This window comes from Quercus suber, unplaced genomic scaffold (assembly GCF_002906115.3).
Source record: "Quercus suber isolate HL8 unplaced genomic scaffold, Cork oak 2.0 scaffold_549, whole genome shotgun sequence".
Taxonomy (NCBI): Eukaryota; Viridiplantae; Streptophyta; class Magnoliopsida; order Fagales; family Fagaceae; genus Quercus; species Quercus suber.
Window position 1 is genome coordinate 1 of NW_027069997.1, and position 24410 is coordinate 24410.

The window sequence follows — 24410 nt, forward strand, 5'->3', positions numbered from 1 at the left end:
CTGGTGGGTAGCATTAGGAAGTCGAGCGGGGAGCTTGTAGTCCTTTTGTACGAACTTCAATTCTTTCATAGTGAATTCAAGTTAGCCTTGAGGATCGGTGGGTCAAATCCTCCCCAGGTTTTTACCGTGTGGTTTCCTGGGTGATCATATCTTGTGTTATTTATTTTCCGCTGCATTATTATTCTTGATATGATTGTTGGATTGTTTTAACCTAGAATTGCTTAATTTGACTAAGTAACAACTTGGCTAATTAATCTAGGCTACGCAATCTGTATGTTTAAGGGGTCTAAAACCGTTCACCCCTATTTTGAAACTCAATTTTCTCAAAATCGAGTTTCAACGTCACTCTATGCTCCTTAAAACCCCACTATAGTTATGGGGTGATCAAACTTAAAATAAAAAATAAAAAAAAAATAAAAAAATTGCATGGAACTCGAGTTCATGGAGTTTGAGTTCCAAAATGTCACTATAAGGTCCTTAAAACGCCACTATAAGGCTCCATAATTTTTTTTTTTTAATTTTCAGTTTGTTATAACTCGATTGTCCAAAAATCGAGTTTTAAATTAAAATTCAATTTTTAGAAAATCGAGTTTCAAAACAGGGGCATTTCCCTAATTAGTTTGGAAAATTGGGCAAAATGCTGTATTTTTTTTATTAAAAAAAAAAAAGGGCAAAAGCCCATTTTCTCCCATTATTTGATCTTCAATTATTATATTTCCACTATTGACCGTTGTAGCTTAGAAGATATTAACTTTTTAAATAAAAATACTTTGATTATTTGGAATTAAATGGTGATAACAAAACTATTAATGTTTTCTATTACAAAAAGGCAAAAAAGTAGTAATAGATACATACCCATCCTTGAAAGAGAATCCAGCCAAATCAGTTGCTTTGGTTAAAGCTGCCCTCCAACTCTGAACCTTCTCTTTGTTATGTTTTTCTTCATGTTTAGTTAGTGCAATCCCAAACTTTCCCTCTTGTTTACGTACTTCCAATGGATTTATTTTGTAAAAAAACAGGCAAAACTATTTGGCCAGAGTTTTTGCACTCAAGAATTTTGACAAGCTCATTCAAACACCAAGTTGAAGATGCAAAATTTTCAGAAAATACGACAATCAAAATCATTGACAATTCTATCGCTTTGAGAAGCTCTACTGAAATTTCTTCTCCTCTTTGAAGATTGTCATCATCAATAAAGGTGTTAAAACCTTTGTCACATAAAGCCTTATATAAATGACCGGTAAAATTATAGCCAGTATCTTCACCTCTAAAGCTCAAGAAAATGTCATAAATGAATTGGGCCATAGAACAAGAGCCTCCTTCATTGATTTGCAGAGCAATCGGAATCTATGAGCAAAAGAATTGAGAAAATATGGAGGGGAAGAAGAGAATGAAAGAAAGATGTGACTAAATGGAAATTAAAAGAGATATGAGTGGCAACAACATTTTTTTTTTTTAATGATAAACATTAAACAACCTTATATATGACTAGCAGTGTCCCTAAAAGTAAAAACCTATATTTAGTGTTTAAAAAAAAAAAAAAAAAAAACCTATATTTAGTCTTTACACGAACTTTATTTGGCCTTTACACAAAATTTCGTCCCTTGACTGGTAATGTCCCTAAAAGTGACCGATGATCCCAAGCGTTTTCAGTTTTTAAATCCAAGTGGGAAGTTATATCCGTATATGCTTTGAGCAACATCGAAAGAAACTATAAAAAAAAAGTGCTAAAAAGTAAAAGCACTAAAAGCCTTAAAGCAAGTTAGCCACATCATATGACATTGAAGGTTCGTATAGTAAAGTGCTTGGTTCAAGCTTGCTGTGCAGGTTGTTGGTTTATTCTCGTTGCGGGGTCCTTCAAAACAAAAGGAAAAATTATGCTGTCTTCTTTTATTTTGATCACTTGAACTTAGACATGGCAAAACGGGCGGGTCGGATCGGGTCAATCGGGTCACAGGTCAAAAACGGGTCATTTTAAGCGGGTCAAAATCGGGTTCAGGTCAATCGGGTTGCTGGTCGGGTCGGGTCAGGTTGACCCGTATTTTTCACATGAATTTTTTTATTTTTTATTTTTATATAGAAACAACATGTATCTGTCATTTGAAAAGTTATGCAACAAATTACTTAATGTAAAATGCATTATTTTGAATTCACCACATATATCAAGAATGAACTCAGTTAAACTTATTAATACTTATTCAACAATTTTAAAATTATACAANAAAAAAAAAAAAAAAAAAACCTATATTTAGTCTTTACACGAACTTTATTTGGCCTTTACACAAAATTTCGTCCCTTGACTGGTAATGTCCCTAAAAGTGACCGATGATCCCAAGCGTTTTCAGTTTTTAAATCCAAGTGGGAAGTTATATCCGTATATGCTTTGAGCAACATCGAAAGAAACTATAAAAAAAAAGTGCTAAAAAGTAAAAGCACTAAAAGCCTTAAAGCAAGTTAGCCACATCATATGACATTGAAGGTTCGTATAGTAAAGTGCTTGGTTCAAGCTTGCTGTGCAGGTTGTTGGTTTATTCTCGTTGCGGGGTCCTTCAAAACAAAAGGAAAAATTATGCTGTCTTCTTTTATTTTGATCACTTGAACTTAGACATGGCAAAACGGGCGGGTCGGATCGGGTCAATCGGGTCACAGGTCAAAAACGGGTCATTTTAAGCGGGTCAAAATCGGGTTCAGGTCAATCGGGTTGCTGGTCGGGTCGGGTCAGGTTGACCCGTATTTTTCACATGAATTTTTTTATTTTTTATTTTTATATAGAAACAACATGTATCTGTCATTTGAAAAGTTATGCAACAAATTACTTAATGTAAAATGCATTATTTTGAATTCACCACATATATCAAGAATGAACTCAGTTAAACTTATTAATACTTATTCAACAATTTTAAAATTATACAAATCCTAACATTACAATCTAAAATAAAATAACACAAAGATAAGTAAAATAAATACACAAATTTTATTTCTATACAATATCAACATTCCAAATATAAAACAAAATTACAAATGACTTATTGAATAACTCATTTGATAAAGAATAAAAATATATAAGAAATTTATAATCTTGAAATTTAATTTTATAATCTATTATCAGTTGTGGTTGACACTCTATTTCAATTTGAGATATACTTTAAAATTTGATTGCTTACTTATTTATACGTGGTCTCTTTTATGAATATCATATTATTGTTAAGCAACACACACTCTAGGAAATATCATAATTTATTTTGAAAAGCCGTTTATTTTGGACATAAATTATTAAAAAATAGGTCTAAGTATTCATAATTTATGCTAATTTGATACTTTAGCTTCACTATTTTCATACTTGTGAATATTTCTTACATGTCTACAATTTTAAATCCAGAGAGCATCGGGCAAAAAAAATCAATTTTTTTATTCCTATACGGCTCAGATACACTCGGATACATCCGAGATACATTTGAGCTCTCACTTTCGATCACAAGAGCTCCTCCTCCTCCTTCTTGCCACCAGTAAGTCTCTCAAACTCTCACTCTCTATCCCTCGCCTCTCACTTGCCTCTGTTCTAAATTAGAATCACCGAGAGGATTTTTTTTTTCCTCTTTTTTCGCTTGTGTTAACCTCTCTGCTCTCTCTATTTTTTTTTTTCTTTTTTGGCTCATGTTTGTTTTGTTATGGCTCAGTTGTGGGTTTGACTCTGTGTGTGTGTTTGTGTTTGTGTGTGTGTATATATATATATTTATATATATATATATATATATATATATATAATAAATATATAATAGACCGGATATCAAGACTAAGAGGTTGTCTTTGTCGGACTTTTGTACATTGAGAACAAGAAAAGAGAGGATCATGATGCTATGACATTAAATGTCCCATAAAGTGGCTGAAANATATATATATATATATATATATATATATATATATATATATATATATATATATATATATATATATATATATATATATATATATATATATATATATATATATATATATATATATATATATATATATATATATATATATATATATATATATATATATATATATATATATATATATATATATATATATATATATATATATATATATATATATATATATATATATATATATATATATATATATATATATATATATATATATATATATATATATATATATATATATATATATATATATATATATATATATATATATATATATATATATATATATATATATATATATATATATATATATATATATATATATATATATATATATATATATATATATATATATATATATATATATATATATATATATATATATATATATATATATATATATATATATATATATATATATATATATATATATATATATATATATATATATATATATATATATATATATATATTTGCTGAGAATGGGTTTGTGATATATTGTTATAAACTTAAATTATGTACAAAAATATTTAAATATACCTAAAAATAAATATTAATTAATTAATTAACTGCTGTATCCCCAACATATCATATCTTAATTTTTTTTTTAAATGTTGTATCCCCGTACCCGTACCGTACCGATACCCGTATTCATATCCGTATACATGCATCATAGATTACCACCACCACAACCATCCAACACCACCACCAAAACTAAATCCACCACTACCAAATCCATCACCACCAAACCCTACAATCAAATTTCAACCACAACTTTTTATCAAAAAAAAAAAGAAATCAATCGCAACTCAGACGTATTTTGAACCATTAAACAACCAAACCTCACACCATCACAAATCAAAAAAAGAGAGACTGAGTGGGTGAGTCCAAGAAAAGTAGAGACAGAGGAAGAGAGGAAACCATCTTGACGATGGTGGTTGGTTGTGGTGAACAACAAGGAAGGTCATCGACTGCTAGCAATCCAGGTCATCGGTCATCACTAAATTGTAAAAGACAAACCCATAAAATCAATTTTAATGGGAATGGTTGTTGTACTTAGTAGGTCCATGGGATCACATGGTTGGTATGGGTCTAGGAGATGTGTCCCTGTATCAAATGATGGGATTGATGGGCGGGTAAAGGCTACCACTTCAAAATTTGGTTATTGCGAATTTTCTAGTCTGCATTTGATTTTTGTGTTTGAATTTTCTATGTTCCTGAGTTCATCTTCTGTGTTTTTGTGTTCATGAAATGCAATTTTTTTTTTTTACTTTTTAATTATTGTTTTTAGTTTAAATTTAGATGTTGATGTGTATATTAACATGTCATTTTTTTAATATTAAATAAAAAAATTATTATTATTTTATTAGCCATATCAGAATTTAAAGTAACACGTGCACTCTGTGTGCCAAGTTTGCATAAGGGCCAAAATGATAATGGTTTTTGATTTTCAAAGACTAAAATAGGTGCTTCAAAAAAGTATGAACTAAAACAGGAATTGGCTCAAAATATAGGGACCAAAAGTGTATTTTCACCTTAGATTTTTAAGTTGGGTTGTTTTTTGTGTCTATGCCAAGTTTGATTTTTATGCTTTTGTGTTTGATTGACAAGAAAATACTGGGAATGCTCCTACAATTTTTTTTTTCTATTTTAAAATTGAGAAATAAAAAATTAATGTTTTTTCAAATTCAAAGCTAATGTGGAAATTTTAAATAGAAATTAAAATATCTTATTATTATTTTATTTTCCATGTAAGCTTCAAGAGTGCCAATTATGCAATTCATTAGCCACAAAGACATTTTTCATCGTTGAGTTAAAGGTAGGGATCAAATTAACTGTAAGTTGAAAATGATAGGAACTGAGTTGATTGCTACCAAAATGTAGAAAACGAATTGACAATGAAACCAAAATGTAAAGACCAAAATGAAATTTTTGCCCCAAGAAAAAAATATTAACCCCTATTGCTTTTAAGAGAAATGCAAATTTTGTGGAAACAATTTTTAAAACAAAATGTTGAATTATAGAGAAAGAGAAAAAAAATTTTAAAAATGCTACAACCATATGAATGGCAATTGATTTGTGGACAAAAGATAAAGGAAAATAGAATTAACGCGTAAATGTACTTTTGGTCTTTACAATTTGACCATATTTCTATTTTGGTTTCTACTTTTCCATTTTACCGCCTTTAGTCCCAAAAAAAAAAAAAAAAGCGTTATTGTTTTAGTTCCTGTCATCATCGCATTAACGGAAATATCTTACATGGCAGAAGGAGTGCACCGCTAGCACAATAAATATTGACATGGCCAATAAAATAATATTAAAAAAATTATTTGGCATTTAATAAATGCCACACAAGCATAAAATAATAATTAAAAAAGACACATTTGCATCACATCAACATTTAAGTTAAAAATATATATATATATATATATATTGTGGGGCCCGTGGGCCTGATAGCCTCAGCCCATTGTGTAGTAGGCCCAAGGCCCGCGCCGAGGAAGGATGACTATCCAAGGCTAAATTAAGGAGAGACTCTTTTTTGGACCCACGCCGAGGACCTCTTCGTCCTCGGCACACTAAGGATAATTTTGGGAAGGGACAAGCCCAGAGCAAGCTGTCACCTCCACACTTAATGCATTCACCTAACCCCTCTGGCCGTATTAATAGGGATGCAACCCCTTAACAGGGCAACGTTGATCAGTGTGAACCACTTGAGTGTTGATAAGGCCTCTGATATGACGGGCGATCAGAAGAAAAGCGAATGGATGATCAACAGATGGAAGAACGAGATAGGACAATGAAGACTATATAAAGAAGAGCGAGTAAAGTTAGGAAGGGGGGGAGAAAAAGAAGAAGAAGAGAAAGGGCTCCTCGGCCCATGGCCGAGGAGCATCCCCCAGTTGCAAATAGGTTCTAAGTATTTTCTAATAAAAGAAGAAAGTTCATGCTCACGAAACGCCGGCCAACGCCTAAACCTTCGATCCACTCTCTAAAAATTTATTATTTGGGCTTGTTGGGCTGAAAACCCATTCATACTCTGGGTCCAATCCAAATTGAGTCCCTACATATATATATCAATTTTAACCAAAAAAAAATTTAAAAACAGTATTAGAACCCAAAATACACATGAATTCAAATCTAGTTTTATATTAAACACACATAAGAACAAAAACCCAAAAAATTCAATCACACATTCCATCTACCACGTAAGATATTTCCATTAGTGAAATGACGGTAGAGACTGAATCGATAACACTTTTTGATTTTGGGACTAAAGAGGGTAAAATGAAAAGGTATGGACCAAAAGGAAAATATGATCAAAATGTAGATACCAAAAGTGCATTTACACCTAAAATTAACAAAGGAAACCAAACGAATGAGAGGATGTCTAAAAAACAATACTTGAAAAGTCAAACAAAGAGCCATTCACCTAACCTTCAATATATTGGGGGAGTTGGTAAGCATCCTTGGACCTTGAGGCCAAGGAAGTTCTGGTTTATGTATATAAGGAACTCTACTTTCCTTTGTTTGAAACTGAGAACTACCCCCAAGATAGTCCAACTCTGCCCCATTAATCTATTTCATTTGAAATTATCTCTGAATGGCTCAAAAAAGCAAGATTTTGATAATTGGAGGGACTGGATACATTGGAAAATACATAGTGGAGGAAAGTGCGAAAGCTGGGCACGCCACTTTTGCATTGGTCAGAGAAAACACAGCTTCTAATCCTGAAAAGTCCAAACTCATTGAGAGCTTCAAGAGCTCTGGAGTTACACTTCTCCATGTATGTAAAAAACTATAGTTCTCCACATCTTGCGTGTGTTGAATTCTCTGGTTAGTAGAAAGTCATGCTAATTTTTTCTCAGGGAGACATCTATCATCATGAGAGCTTGGTGAAGGCAATCAAGCAAGTTGATATAGTGATCTCAGCAGTTGGATCAAAACAGATAGCTGATCAGGTGAAGATTATTGATGCAATCAAAGAAGCCGGAAATATCAAGGCAAGGCACATATCCTACTAAATACTTCTTGACAATCTCCCCGCAGTTCTTTTAAACACTGGTGTTATATAGTAGAGTTACTTGATTACACACACATATGTATATATGCTTGTAACTCATGAATTAAATAACTGGTGAAAAACTTATATACAATGAAATGTGGGTGGGTTTTAGAGGTTCATCCCGTCCGAGTTTGGAATTGATGTGGATCGAGCCCATGCGGTCGAGCCAGCTGCACATTTTCTTGGGGTCAAGGCCAGCGTGCGGAGATCTATTGAGGCTGAAGGAGTTCCATATACCTACCTTGTGTCTAATGGCTTTGCTGGGTACTTTTTACCTAACTTTGGACATGCAGGTGCCACAGCTCCTCCTAGAGAAAAAGTAGTCATAATTGGAGATGGAAACCCCAAAGGTATATTATATATATTAGCATAAAATTCAATCATCTTTCTCCTTAATTTTTTTATCGAGAATTTCTTCATTTATTTATGTATGTGCGTGCGCGTGTTTGCGTCTACTTTTAGAGGTTAATCAACTAGATGATAGATCCACTACTATGGCTAAAGATGACAAAGTAATTGTTATTTTCCATGTTATCAGCAATTTTTGTCAAGGAAGAAGATATTGCGAACTATACCATAAAAGCAGTAGACGATCCAAGAACCTTAAACAAGGTGCTTTATCTTAAACCCCCTGCCAATATATTATCCTTCAACGAAATTGTCTCCCTGTGGGAAAAGAAGATTGGCAAGACCCTCGAGAAGACTTATCTTCTAGAGGATCAACTTCTGAAGAAAATCCAAGGTTAGTAAGAACAATTTCACCAGTTGATTTATAGTGTTTACTCATAGATCTAATTTATTAGGGTACACCTTGTTACCTCATTTGGAATATTAGGGGAGTTGTAATATCTTCTTTATTTCTTTGTACTATTAGTCAAACCAGCTAATTGTAGCTTCTTGGTTAGTCAAACCAGCTATCTGATACTTTTCTTGCTTTTCTGCAGAGTCTCCCATTCCTTTAAACTTCTTTCTATCCCTTAGTCACTCTGTCTTTGTGAAGGGAGGTGCTACAAGCTTTGAGATTAATGCTTCTTTTGGAGTGGAGGCTTCAGAGCTTTATCCAGAGGTGAAATACACCACTGTGGATGAATACTTGGATCAGTTTGTCTAAAAAATAACTTGGAACATGTAATGTGATGATTATATTCCAGTGTACAATAAAAATAAAATTTCCGTTGTTTATGAGGCATCTGTTATTTGTTAGCTATGCCCTTCTTTGTGTCGTGTAAAAACCTTGGATTGTGACCTTAATTTGTAACCTCGTTTCATGTTAATATCTTAGTCAAATTGTGCTTCCAGTAATGAAAATTTAAAAATCAATCCTTATTATGAGGTTCTTGCCAGGGGCGGAGCTACAGCAAGGCTTGGGGGGGCCATGGCCCCCCAAAATTTAAAAAAATTATTTTTTATTATATGTAAGTATTAAAAATCTAAATATTTAGCTACAAAAATAGAAGTTGACCCCCCAAATGTTTGAGTTAGTCCAATGATGCTCTTAAAAATCAATAGAATTTATCAATTAGTCTAGTAGTTATAGAGATAAGGTAGTTTTTGTTTTTTTTTTTAATTTGTTTTTTATACATGTTTAATATCAAACTAGACTGCTTTTGTACAAGTTAGCCCCCAAATGTTTGAATTAGTCCAATGATGCTCTTAAAAACTAATAGAATTTGTTAATTAGTCTAGAAGTTATAGAGACAAGATAGTTTTTGTTTTTTCTAATTCGTTTTTTGTACATGTTTAATATCTTTGTATAGTATTGGAGTTTAAAAGATGATAAATTCTCCTAAAAAATTATCTTGCGAATATACATATGTGAAAGTTATTAATTTTATTCACAATATATTCATAAATTATGACCTACTCTAGTATCAAAATATTAATGTTTATATTTGTGTATGCGCGTTTACACATGTGTGTGATTGTTTATCTTGACTCAAGACTAATATATTAGTAAAAAAATTTGGCCCCCCCAAACAAAAAATCCTAGCTCCGCCCCTAGTTCTTGCTATCTTATAGCTGCCTATCTAGTGATACAACATGTTAATTTTTCAGCGCTTCAAATCAGATTTTCTTTTGCTTTTGCTGGAAGGCAATGAAAAAAATCCTCCGAACCCAATGATAGCTAATTATTTTTGCATCGAGGTGACTTTTGATTATGAGCTGTGCATCAATTATAAGTATATATTTAGAACTAAGTATTGCAAAAATAGGTCTTCTGATAGGCTAGCGGTTTGCTAACTTTGATAAAAGGATTTTTTTTTTTTTTTTTTTTTAAAGGAGTTTGAAAATAGAGAAGAGTCGATGAGATCTATTAAATAAGGAAATTTGTTCATAACAAAACAATTTCTCTAAGTTATTTTCAAAATAAATAATTAATAGGCCACTATTTTCAATGCTAAACTTGATAGTTTAGTGCCAATTCTCAAAAAGGGTGCCCCAAGTAAGATCGTGTGTCATCAAAACAAAGTGTAACACGTTGTTGAATTACGTTTTTATCCTTGAAAACTGAATATTATAAAAGATGCATAGTTTGTTCCGGTAAATTATTATTATTATTCTAAAAAAAAAAAAGAGTAAATTATTATTATTGTTGTTATTTTCGTTTAAACGAATAAAGTATATATTTTTTCCTTTAAAATAGAACAAAAGAAATTATATTAATATTTTTTTAATGTGAGAACAAAATTAATTATTTACTTTATAAGAATATATATTTCATGATTGATTTCACAAAACTAATTGACAGTATTTATACATAATTATTTTTTTTTTTTTTTTTTTTTTTTTTTTTTTTTTTTTTTTTTTTTTGAGAAGGTGAAATTGTGAATGGTTTAGGTCTGCAAGTCAATTAAATATTTACAAAACTTCATTTTCTTTTTGTGCGTGTTTTGTTTAGAAAATGGGTCATGTTTGTCTAGATAGAGTCATTGGATTGACAAAAACTTCCTTAGCATTTAAGATGATGTCCTTTTTTTTTTTTTTTCTTTACAGTGAATGTGAAATTGTGAATGGTTTACGTCTGCGTATAAAGCAATGCCGATTAGAAGAACGGTCCAATTGGCCTTTACCATGATCTGAACAAAGTTTTAAAATAATTTTGTTGCAAATCTAAAAGAATTGCCCTCGAGGTCTTGCTTGTAAAATTATTGTAAATGCATTCATTAAAGTGCTTGGTTTATTCTCATTGCAGGGTCCATCAAAACAAAAGAAAAAATTCTGCTGGTCTTCTTTTACTTTGATCACTGGATCTCTTTTATAGTTCTGTAAAATTACGCTTTACTATTAGACATGAACTTCTCTTAATTTTTTTTTAAAAAACAATTGTATACAAATAATTCTTGAAATAGTAAGAATCAAGCTTTTTAAGTTTATTTTATTGATTTACAAAGAACAAAGTTTGTCTACAAACTAATTTATAGGCAATAATTATGAAAATGAAGGATCAATAACTATGTTATCAATTAAATATTTAAATTTCAAATTTTTGTAGTACTAAATTATGCATAAAAAAAAAAGTTTATGGATTTAATTGTAAATAATATCCTATTCGAACAAAATTTGACATGCATGTATATATATATATATATATTTGATAGAAAAAAAAATGGTTAGGAAGGGGGAGGGCGACTAGTGTGGCTTCTCTACCTGGGCATAACCATAGTACTAGTAACATCCTAATCACTTCCAAGCAATACCCCATACTTCCGGTTAGTTAAGTTAGGTTGACCGTTTGGGATGGAGAAGGGATATAAGAAGCACTAACACACAACTAGTTGTTGAGGCTCAAATCTAAGTCCTGAGACTTGTTGGCCCGATTTCTTACTAACAAGGCCACCCAAATGTTGATATTTGACATGCATGTTAAAAATATAAAAATCATGCAATCCAACAATTGAATTTTCAAAATATGTAATCATGTTAATTTTTTAGTGAAAATTTGTAAACTTTGATATGCTATTGTGGGTTTCATTTGGTATCTTTTGATACAAGGTCCGAATGAGGTGTTGGTCTTATCTATTTCATATGCATGTCTCGTCTTGTCTAGTTGCTCGTCATTCTTGGGCTTTTATAGCTAGTCTACTTGTCAATCTTGGTTTTTATAACTGATTGTGATTGTTGGGTTTTTAATGCTATTGGTGTCTAGTTTGTTTGTAATCTTTATTACTAGATTTTGGTATTTTTTTTACTGAGTCAATGGCTTACTTAACACATCACCAGATCATTTGTCTTGTCAGCTTCTTTTTCTCCATCGAATAGCACTATTTGACCTTCTCTTCCACACAAATTGATTATCTCTCTCGAGTAAAAGAACAAATAGTTTTGATTCTCCTTATCTTGAATGAAAAGGCTTTATAGAAAATTGCTATTAAATCTTGATATGTGGAATTGTGCCCAACATGAAGGTTGATACTATAGTACTTTTACCTTGAAGAGTTGTTCTGTATATTATTTTAAAAAAAAAATAAATAAAAAAAAAGAAGATCGAATTTTACTCCGAGTAGTATATAATATACATCAGGCTTCAAAAACAACGCATTCATATAATTCTATACTTAGTGAGATTTTTCAAATTAAACTTGGTTTTTTGGTTAAAAATAGAGCATTCACATCAATAAGTTCCAAACAAAATCAAAACCTTTAAAAAAAGAAATGGCACTCTCCCCCTCCTCTTGTACAATGCCATACACATTTGGTAGACTATAATAGGTGTTTTAATGTAATAGTTATTCCTATAATTTAGTTATTCTTTGGTTTGGTTATGTTTTTATTACAAGCAATAGTCATTCCTTATGAATAGTTATTCTTCAAAATAAGGAATAACTATTCCTCTTTAAAATGTGATATTAGTTATTCCTTAGTAAGTGCAATAATTTTTATACTTAATATATTTCCAAATAAATAAACTTTCCATATAATTCTAACAATTATAAAAATAAAAATAAAATCATAAAAAATAGCACATATCCCTCTTAAATTTAAGAATAACAATTTTTAAGGAGAATAATTGTATAAGTAAAATATTTCCTAAAATAAATGTTAAGTTTCATTCTAATGTTATAAGTTACAACCAAACTAATGAATAAGTTTAATTATTACATTATAATACACTTTATTACTAATAATAAAGATTACAATTCCTGTCGTAATCCTCATTCAGTGTACCAAACGTACTCTAAGATTTACTTATAGTACGATTCAAACATTAATTATTTTATTATATATTCATTTAATGGAATGAAACTCTACCAAGTCTTTGAGATTCTAAAAAAAAAATTAGAACAGTTGGAGCTCAGCACCTACGTTTGGAGGTTAGCACGAATGTCAACAAGTACGTTTGAACTTTGTTTTTGATAGGAACGGAACTGTTAGATGAACCCGTACATCCGTTTTTCTATAGTAGAAGTCACTGTGATCCCCTTGCATACTGCATGACGAAATGTCATATACAAAACCTATATCAATAATATAGAATTAACAAAGGAAATATAACTTCAAAAACAAAAACAAAGGAATGAGAGGCTGTCTAAAAAATTTCATGAAAAAGTCAAACAAAGAGCTATTCATTTCACCTTTATTATATTGGGGATGTGGTACGCATCCATGAGACCAAGAAAGTTGCTGATTATGCATTTAAGGAACTCTGTTTTCCTTTGTTTGACACTGAGAACTACACCAAGATAGTCCAACTCTCTGCTTTTCTTTAACCCATTAATCATTTGAAATCATCTCTGGATGGCTCAAAAAAGCAAGATTTTGATCATTGGAGGGACTGGATACATTGGAAAATACATAGTAGAGGAAAGTGCGAAAGCTGGGCACCCCACTTTTGCATTGGTCAGAGAAAACACAGCTTCTAATCCTGAAAAGTATAAACTCATTGAGGGCTTCAAGAGCTCTGGAGTGACACTTCTCCATGTATGTACAAAGTCTAGTTCTTCACAACTTGCGTGTGTTTAATACTTTGGCTTATTATATTGATCTTGAAAGTCATCCTAATTTTTTACAGGGAGACATCTATGACTATGAGCCATCTTGCATATTGCATGACGTAATATCACAACAAAACCTATAACTAATAGAATTAAGGAATGATACGTTGTCCTAAAAAATAGTTGAAGGAATCAAACAAAGACGTTTCTGTATATTTACTTGTATTTAAGGAGCTCTGACTTCCTTTGTTTGAAACTGAGAACTGCCTGTTAGGAACCCGGTGGTTCCTAGTGGGGATTGATGGGAATCATAGGGGAATGGATGGGGATTGTAGGGAAATTGACTTAATTCGAGGTAGTCACCCTCCATAGAGAATTGGAGAGAGAGAGAGAGAGAGAGAGAGAGAGATGCACTAACGCACTAAAAAATTGGTTTATTCTTCATTGATATCTCATATTGGATTACAATCATGTATTTATAGGAAACTAGCACTAATCTCATTGGCCCACATGGCCTCATCCTATTGGTTCTATTATTCCCCATGTGCATTAATAATTCCAACATGTGCTAAATGTGATTAACATGTCTTATCCTATTGGTTCTATTATTCCCCATGTGCATTAATAATTCCAACATATGCTAAATGTGATTAACATGTTTAGAATTGTAACTAACTAACTAAATCTCAATACACCAATGATTATCCATATGCTTATAACATTCCTAACATTTCCCTCCCCTTGAAAACACCTTGCCCACAAGGTGTTGTTGTGAAATAGCATCTTCATCAAAGGAGATCTTCCAATGGACCAATACCGTAGTGACATTTTGATCACCATATTCATGCATTTCTCTTTGACAAGCAATCCCGTGCATATGTTCTTCTTCGTAGATCTTCAAAATTTGCTCAAATTCTTGAGCCTTCAATGGTTCTTCAATCTTCAAGGTCTCATTGGTTCTTTCAACCTTGAAATGTTCTTGCATCCTCAAGACCTCATTCGATTCTAGAACCATTAAAATTGTTGGCGCTTGTATCTTGGATTCTTGGATCACCGACACTTGGATTGCCACTTCTTGAATCATAGACTCTTGAATGGAAGCCTCCATTGGTGCATCAAGAATGGGTTCTTGGAAGATCATCATCACCTTCTTTGTTGGTTCTTTCGATTGAACTTCAAGGGCAGTATGTACATGTACATCATCATCCACTTTGACACAAAAATCAATATCTCGGCTTGTAACAACAGTAGTAGATTCTTGGAACTTGATTTGTTCTTCGACTTTCATTGAATCAAGAGATTGTAACTCTTCTTCGAACATGTTTTCAAGATCCTCTTGCACTCTTGAAAGTTCTTCCTTCACGGCCATATTAGATTCAGCCAAGGCCTTCATCTTCTTTGAAATATCCTTGGATTCTTCTAAGGCTTTGTTCAACAATTCTTGTATTTTTTTCAAAAGTTTTCTTTCATCACAATTGCTCATCTCAAGATCAATGGCTCTGATACCATTTGTTAGGAACCCAGTGGTTCCTAATGGGGATTGATGGGAATTATAGGGGAATGGATGGGGATTGTAGGAAAATTGACTTAATTCGAGGTAGTCACCCTCCATAGAGAAATAGAGAGATTACGAGAGAGAGAGAGAGAGAGAGAGAGAGAGAGATGCACTAATGCACTAACAAATTGGTTTATTCTTCATTGATATCTCATATTGGATTACAATCATGTATTTATAGGAGACTAGCACTAATCTCATTGGCCCACATGGCCTCATCCTATTGGTTCTATTATTCTCCATGTGCATTAATAATTCCAACATATGCTAAATGTGATTAACATGCCTTATCCTATTGGTTTTATTAGTCCCCATGTGCATTAATAATTTCAACGTGTGCTAAATGTGATTAACATGTTTAGAATTGTAACTAACTAACTAACTAAATCTCAATATACCAATGATTATCCATATGCTTATAGCATTCCTAACACTGCCCCTATGATAGTCCAACTCTCTGCTTCTCTCAAACCCTATTAATCTATTCAGTTTGAAATTCTCTCTGAATGGCACAAAAAAAGCAAGATTTTGGTAATTGGAGGGTCTGGATACATTGGAAAATACATTGTAGAGGAAAGTGCGAAAGCTGGGTGAAAGTTCAAAAACCTGTAAAACACCTTTGAACGTTTGGACCCCCAATTACAAAATTATCAATTCAAGCTTTATAACAAACAGTTATTGTGCGGAACATGATAACAAGCTTACAATAGAATTGATAAACAATCTAAGACAAATATAAACACATCCACAGCAGTAAATATAAAGTAAAGATAAAAGAAGGAAAGATGCAAACACATGGACAACACACGATGTGTTATCAAAGAGGAAACTGAAGTCCTCGACGTAAAACCTCTCCGCCGCCTTTCAAGCGATAAATAATCCACTAAAAAATGTAGTTGGGATACATCAACAGCAAAAGATCCTCCAAGCCTAATCTACCCAAGTACCTAAACCCTCCAAGCTTCTTGCTCCAACGAGGTTACACCAAACCTATTTCTTCTTTAACTTCCCGGATTCCACTACTATACCATTGCATCAACCAATGTATATTGGTTCCTTCTAAACTGCTTCCCTTAGCACCAAATGAACCTTCTCACAGACGTGGGTGTGGTGAGATAAGAATTTGGTCAATGGCCTCTCAAGGATGTGACAATGGAGAGGAAGAGAGTAGAGAAATTTGAAGAGTCTCTAAGGTAAAGATTGGGAATGAGGCAACCTTGTTTTTCTCTAGGGTTTCTCTTACAAATATTCTTTCTAGAAGCTCTATCAATTTAGTGGGTATAAGGGTCTATATATAGTAGTGTATGTTTGGAATACGAAGAGTCAATTTTTATCAAACATGGCTGATTGGCAGCTTGACTTCGTAACTTGTCCAAGTCGCGAGTTCAAGTCGCGACGTAATGGCCTGGCCAGTCTGGAACTTTTGTCCTGTAGTGCGACAGCTGGCGCGACCCTTCAGCTTCCCTGTATGCATCTCACGTGCCAGCATTTGGCGGCTTGCAAGTCGTGAGTTAGCCACGAGTCCTAGCCGCGAAACTCTGCCTTCTTGCACATACTTGAGCTTTTCTTCACATCTTTTCACACACTACGCTTACAATGATCCCACCTAAATACAGGGTTACTAAATGCTTAAATTACAAGCAAATTGGCACAGAATAAAGCCAACAAGATAGTTGATAAATTTCAACCTTACAATCTCCCCCTTTGGCTATTCCGTGACAAAACCCTAAAACAAACTCTAGACTTAACGCGTGAGTTAGGAACAGTTGGAAAACTCACTCACACCTAACTCTAGAATTTATGAAGCTTTAGAACCATAAGAACAGGAACTCCTAAAACATAACAACACAATAAGTTCATTGTATGTAGAAAAACTTGTAATGCAAATGGAGCTAGCATAATGTGATCAAGCACAAAGGAGTAAAGCAATAAACCATGGCAATACCAAAATATGCAATCACTATAACCAAGTGATCACAATGCTCATTCACAATTGGAATGAACATCCAGACATTCAAGTTGAATAACTCAAGGCAAATCACTTGAATGACCAACACTCAACCAATGCATAAAACAGAAAGTATGTGTATCTAGGAAAAATCCTACATAGGTACAAGAGTGACAATACTTAAAAAGGAATGCATAGCATTAGGTTAAAAGTACTGATTTAACAAAGCACAAAGACTGCATAAAGCATGGCACAAACCACAAAGGCCTACAGGAGTGCATAAACAAACCCTTAAACCTTATATAAGCAACATGGGTACAAAATAGAACACAAAACAGAACATATGCTGAATAAACTGACTAGACATCATCAATATGTAAATAAACCAATTATAAAACAGATTCAAAAGTTATGAGTATACACCACATAAACAACTCACACCACAGAGTTTTAAATTAGTAAAAACAGCCAAAAATTATCAAAGGTATGCACAAAACATCAAGTTATAAAGAAATCTCCCCCTTTTGCCATGCTTTCTATTTCCCTGTCTATCTCCCCCTTTCTATGTGCATCTCCCCCTTTTTGTCAGGAATAGCTAAAAGCTATCGTCAAGCTTCTGTTGTATAGCATCTAGCTGAGTCTCGATAGTTATGAGTCGCATCTGAGTTTGATTATGAAAGGAGTTGAGAAGCCGTTCTAGATTAGAAATCCGATGAAACACATTCTTGATGAAGTAACTTTGCTTGGGCATTTGAAATCCAGGAGGAACAGACTGAGTCCCAGTTGGTTGAACAGGAGTAGCTGTAGCCTGAGCAGTTAGAGATGCATGTGTGGATAGCTCACTCTTAGGTTTCTTAGAGAAGTGGCTCTTGCTTGCTTGGAGAGAGTAAGGGGATATTGGTCGAGGACGGGGCAGGAGTCTCTCATCTAATGAAGGACTAACACCTTCACTAAGAACAATCTTTATGACTAGACTACAGAAAGGAAGAATTGTTTATGTTGCTGAACGGGCCGATGTTTTCCCAATGATTTGGAATATATGAGCATGGATGTCAATCAGTGCACCAGTAATGAGGTCACACAAGAATTTAGCCCTTCCAAGATTGATAAAGGTAGTATTTGAAAGTGGGTAGAGATTGGAGAACATGATCAGCTTTAAAGTTATCAGTTCAAGTGAAAACAATGTAGTGCTTATAGATGATCTTGTGCTTCCTACTTCATGTTCATTCCCAAGAACATGAAGGATGTCTTGTGCCTGAAGTTCCCGTTCATCGTACAGAGTTCGATCCACATCTTTTGGTCTGGTGATTTGAAGAGCTTTAGCAATGTAATCTGCATTTATGGAAAATTCTTTTCCTCGTACCCAGCATTTCAACTCGACTCTTGTGTATCTGGCATTTGAAAATAATTCCTTGACCAATTCTTCAGATGGATCTTCAAAATTTCCAAATAGATCAGCCCAATCTCTTTCTTCAAAAATCTTAGGGATAAATGTTGTCCCCAGTGTGTCAAACTTGACAACTCTTTCCACAATGGGAGAGGATTCTTTGAAGATGTCTATGTAGGTCTTTAAGTCAATGGGAGTCCTAAATCTCTCAATCACAGGGTCCTTGGATGACTTAGACGATAATCGTGTCCGTTTAGCAACCGGAGTTGACAGTTCATCAGTTACAATGCCTTTCCCTCTGGATGAACAACGAGTTATCTGCAACAAAGTTGACATACAGAAAAGAACCAAAATACAATACCACCAGAAGCAAACATCAGAGTGATTAGTTTCAGTGTGATAAGAGATTTTACAAAATCAAAACAATCAGTAACAACTTAAAGATAATAAGGAAATGTGAAACACAAAGACACAAATAACGAAAATGTCAGGAACAAGATATGAATGAAGCAACACATTCATGAACCACATTAAATAGCACAGTCTCTCAAAAGATAGAGACATGAACAACGCACTCATATAGTGAGAACCAAAGTAAGGGCAGGATAGGAACAACCAAACACAACGTACACAAACCCTCAAATAAAGTTCAAGCCCATAAAATCTTCAACAACACAGAACACTACACAAAGTCATTCTCAATATCTTAGGCAAACCCATGTTAGAACACAATATATTGCAGAACACAGATGCAACCTACAAATCAAGAAACTAAAGGACAAAACAGTAAGAATGAAGCAAAGGAAGTAAAACTCATACCTTTTTCTTGGTGTTTGATAAAGACATGATGCAAAAATGAAATCCTTTTCAGTAAGACTCGAAGTGTTTGAGAGAGAGAAACGAAGAAGACAATGACCAGTCACTAATATTCGAGGGAAAACTGAAAAAAAAAAATTTAAAACTGTCCATAAAACGCAAAACACGCATTTTTTGCGACTGAATCAAGTCACCAGAAAGACGCTAGGGTAAGCCGCGAACCACTATAAAGCAAGAATTTTTGAAAAATCTTCTAAGTGTTTTTCACGACTGGAAGGTCTACCCGCGAGATAGTCGCCAGGGGAGCCGTGAAAATCTTTGTGTACCCCTCGCGATTGGACCTTCCACCCACGAACAAGTCACCACACTGAGCTGAGAAAACCACAAAACTCAAATTTTTGAAAAATCTTCTAAGTCTTTTTCACGACTGCAGCTTGACTCGCCAGTGACTCGCGAAAACTCTCGGAGTAAGCTTCGCGACTGGAGCATGCGACTGGACCTACCCACGACTGAGTTGCCAAAACAGGGCAACACTGTTTTTGAAAAATTTTGACATTTTTGTAAAACAAAATACTTTCCAAAAACAAACTAAAACACTCAAAACTATTTTTGTGTTTGATCAACAAAGATTGAGCTTGTGAAAACACATTTAATCAAGTACAATCACACAAATAAAAATGGCATTCATTGAACATAGACTTGTGTGTTGTATATGGATATCAAAAATGAGATAGTCCTTAGTCTAATGTGAAGCTTCAATGATCAATTCAATCAAGGCATACACAACTAGCGCTAGATAATGTGACCTATCTCAATTATAGAAACATGCATATATGACCTCCCACAAGCACTTGATAACAATTCTTTGAAACTTTTCATTTGACTCGATATTCAACATATCATTTGTATTTTTGAGCAAAGAGAGTCTCATTGAGAGATAGATGCCTGAAATTTTTTATATTTCAATTGATGAATTAGCCTTTAGCTTTTTGGGCAACAAACATTTCAATTTGGTTGCTTTCCCTTTTTCCTAGTCGAATACTAGTATGTGCGACAAGCTTTTGCAGCTATATATCTCTTTTCATTTGGAGATTTACATTTAGAGAGCTTTTTAAAGCATAAAAATAAAAAAATAAAAAAATAAAAAAGGTGGGAAGATATATATATATATATATGAGTCTATGCATGTCTCAAGATCAACAAGACCATTCACTAATCTTTCATGACAAGGTTGAAGATCGATTTACAACAGTCACAAAAATTTCAGAATTTCTTCCACAATGATATGAGTGCATGAGAGACAAGCTAAGCTCGTTAAATGTACAAAGCCATTAGTACAAAGGTACAAGGCAAAACATGCTTTGAGACAAAACTTAACAAAGCCAATCAATCTTTTTGGATTTTTGACACAAAAGCAATAAAAAGATGATCAAAAGCATAACAAAAATGTAAAAACATTTGAACCAAAGACAAAAACACACATAAAATAACAACCTAAAAGCTAGCAAGAAGCACACAACCAAGCATAATTACAAACATGGGAAGTATTGATGCATGGACATGTTGTAATGCTTATGCATGAGTACCCTTCGTCACCCACACGTCACGTGCATTTGGGGTGATATCCTTAATGGATTGGGTACGAGAATTAGGACTATCAAACCTTCGTGTAAAGCTTTCCAGGCAATTGGTGAAAGCACCAATCATCTTCATCACATCCATCATTTCTAGATCACAGTTTTGACTTCTTGGTCGCTCATCACCCCAAGACCTCATGTCATTTCTTCTTCCTCGTGACCAAGGTGCACTTGCATTGTTGTCTGCTCTTAGCTTTTAATAGTTGGGTCTAGTATATCCTTGCAATCCGCAATAGTTACAAACATATTCCATTCTAAGACCCTGTTGTGATCTTGGAACTGATCTCCCTCTAGCTCCATATCTAGATTCTGATTGATTACGGGACTTATTTATCACCCGTTGATCAGCCACATTCTTCTTCTTCTTAACCTTAATTTTCTCAGGACTGTACCTATCCACAGTCGTCTCCTTAGCTGTCACAAACGTCACTTCTTTTGTGACCTTAGCTGACGAGCTACTTCCGGCTGTATCCTAACCCGGACTTGTCTGAGGTAATTTTTTGAGATGAAATAGCATCATCTAACTTCCTGGAGGAGACCTTATCTATCTTGGCATGAGCTTGCACTACCTCTTGCTCAAGAAATCTCACCTTTATGTAAGCTTCTAATAGCTCACCATTAACGGCTTCAATCTCACACTTTGCCTCCTTGTATCTTACTAGCAGGCTTTTTTAGTCTTCCTCAGCTCTCTTCATCTTCTTCACATCTGCCTTTGTTACCTTGGTATACTCACCTGATTTCTCAAGAAGCAAGGCGTAATTCTTTTGAAGACTAGATGTATCTTCTTCTTCTTTAGCCTCTGATTCTTCAACAATCCCAATGGACTCCAAATCAGAATATTCTCCAAGTTCCTTCACAAGTGAACCCAAATCATCTGATGACTCCCCATGTGCAATGGTCATGAATGCGGAGTAATTTCCTTCTCCGTCACAACTTTCTTCAGAATCAAAACTCGAATAGTCTATATCACTTAGCGTTGTGGCATACGCCTTGCCTTTCCCTCTCAAGAAATTTGGACACTCCTTCTTGAGATGCCCATGGCCATCGTATTCAAAACACACAATGTCTGAAGAAGATTGAAAATTCTTCCCTTCTTTCCTCGTAAGCTCTTTCCTATCACCTCTTGAAGATGAAAATTTTCCTCTATTGAATGGTTTCCCACTGTTCTTCATCTTCAGAAATTTGCGGAAGTTTTTCGCAAGATATGCTACTTCCTTCTCCATTCCATCTTCTTCGGAAAGATCATCCATTCTTTCGGTGATGGTTTTAAGAGCAAGCGATTTACTCGTCTTGTAGGAAGGCAGTCCAAGCTCATATGTTTGGAGAGATCCAATCAGCTCCTGAATTTTGATATCTTCCAGGTCTTTACTCTCTTCTATGGCTGTGACTTTTGCTCTAAAGCTTTCAGGCAAGGACCTCAAGATTTTTCTCACCATCTTAGTATCTTCAATCTTCTCACCAAGATTGAGCTTAGCAATGACAATTTCGTTGAGCTTCCCATAGAATGAATCAAACGATTCATCTTCAATCATCTTGAGCTCTTCAAACATGGTGGTAAGCATTTGGAGTTTTGTGTCTTTCACCTTTTTAGTACCTTCATATGTAGTCTCTAAAATATCCCAAGCTTCCTTGGCTACCATCATATGAGAGATCCTGTGAAATTCATCAGGAGACACAACACAAAAAATAGCATTTAACACTTTACTATTAGCATTGACTGCTGCAAGAGCTGCCTTATCCCAGGTAGATTTTTCAGCCTCCAGCCTGGTCCAACCTATTTCAACTGCATCCCACACGGTGCGATCAATAGAGCATAGGAATGCCCTCATTCTAACTTTCCAGAAGACATAATTGTTACTATCAAAAAATGGTGAAACATTTAAGGATTGAGACCTATCCATCTCAAAAAGGGTCAAAGATCACACTCAAGTATTTAAACTACCCGCTCTGATACCAATTGAAAGTTCAAAAACGTGTAAAACACCTTTGAACGTTTGGACCCCCAATTACAAAATTACCAATTCAAGCTTTATATCAAACAGTTAATGTGCGAAACATGATAACAAGCTTACAACAGAATTAATAAACAATCTAAGCCAAATATAAACACATCCACAGCAGTAAATATAAGGCAAAGATAAAAGAAGGAAAGATACAAACACACGGATAACACACGATGTGTTATCGAAAAGGAAACCGAAATCCTCGACGTAAAACCTCTCCGCCACCCTCCAAGTAGTAAATAATCCACTAAAAAATGTAGTTGGAATACATCAACAGTAGAAGACCCTCCAAACCTAATCTACCCAAGTACCTAAGCCCTCCAAACTTCTTGCTCCAACGAGGTTACGCCAAACCTATTTCTTCTTTAGCTTTCCTGATTCCGCTACTATACCATAGCATCAACCAATGTATATTGGTTCCTTCCAAACTGCTTCCCTTAGCACCAAATGAACCTTCTCACAGACGTGGGTGTGGAGAGATAAGGATTTGGTCAATGGCCTCTCAAGGATGTGACAATGGAGAGGAAGAAAGTAGAGGAATTTGAAGAGTCTCTAAGGTAAAGATTGGGGATGAGGCAATCTTATTTTTCTCTAGAGTTTCTCTCACAAAAATTCTCCCTAGAAGCTCTATCAATTTAGTGGGTATAAGGGTTTATATATAGTGGTGTATGTTTGGCATACAAAAAGTCAGTTTTTGCCAAACAAGGCTGATTGGCGGCTTAACTTCGCGGCTTGTCCAAGTCACGAGTTCAAGTCGTGACATAACGGCCTGGCCAGCCTGGAACTTTTGTCCTGTAGTGCAACAGCTGGCGCGACCCTTCAGCTTCCCTATGTGTATCTCACGTGCCAGCATTTGGCAGCTTGCAAGCCACGAGTTAGCCGCGAGTCCTAGCCGCGAAACTCTGCCTTCTAGCACATACTTGAGCTTTTCTTCACATCTTCTCACACACCACCCTTACAATGATCCCACCTAAATATAGGATTACTAAGTGCTTAAATTACAAACAAATTGGCACGGAATAAAGCCAACAAGATAGTTGATAAATTTCAACCTTACACTGGGCACCCCGCTTTTGCATTGGTCAGAGAAAACATAGCTTCTAATCCTGAAAAGTCTAAACTCATTTAGAGCTTCAAGA

General features: G+C 34.2%; 1 protein-coding gene across 1 annotated transcript; it reads left to right on the plus strand.

The window, feature by feature from the left end:
* Positions 1-7445: 7445 nt before the first annotated feature.
* LOC111990902 (phenylcoumaran benzylic ether reductase Betv6) lies at positions 7446-9266 on the plus strand. Its single transcript, XM_024022668.2, has 5 exons — positions 7446-7713; positions 7796-7930; positions 8105-8342; positions 8531-8734; positions 8937-9266. The coding sequence occupies exons 1-5, from the start codon at positions 7531-7533 to the stop codon at positions 9101-9103; spliced, it is 927 nt and encodes a 308-aa protein (XP_023878436.1). The 5' UTR covers positions 7446-7530; the 3' UTR covers positions 9104-9266.
* The last annotated feature ends 15144 nt before the right edge of the window (positions 9267-24410 follow it).

Excerpts from the sequence above, each read along its gene's own strand:
- LOC111990902 (XM_024022668.2), top strand. The coding sequence starts at position 7,531 with ATGGCTCAAAAAAGCAAGATTTTGATAATTGGAGGGACTGGATACATT. Across the intron at positions 8,343-8,530 it reads TGGAGATGGAAACCCCAAAG|CAATTTTTGTCAAGGAAGAA; the intron begins GTATATTATATA and ends CCATGTTATCAG. Across the intron at positions 8,735-8,936 it reads ACTTCTGAAGAAAATCCAAG|AGTCTCCCATTCCTTTAAAC; the intron begins GTTAGTAAGAAC and ends GCTTTTCTGCAG.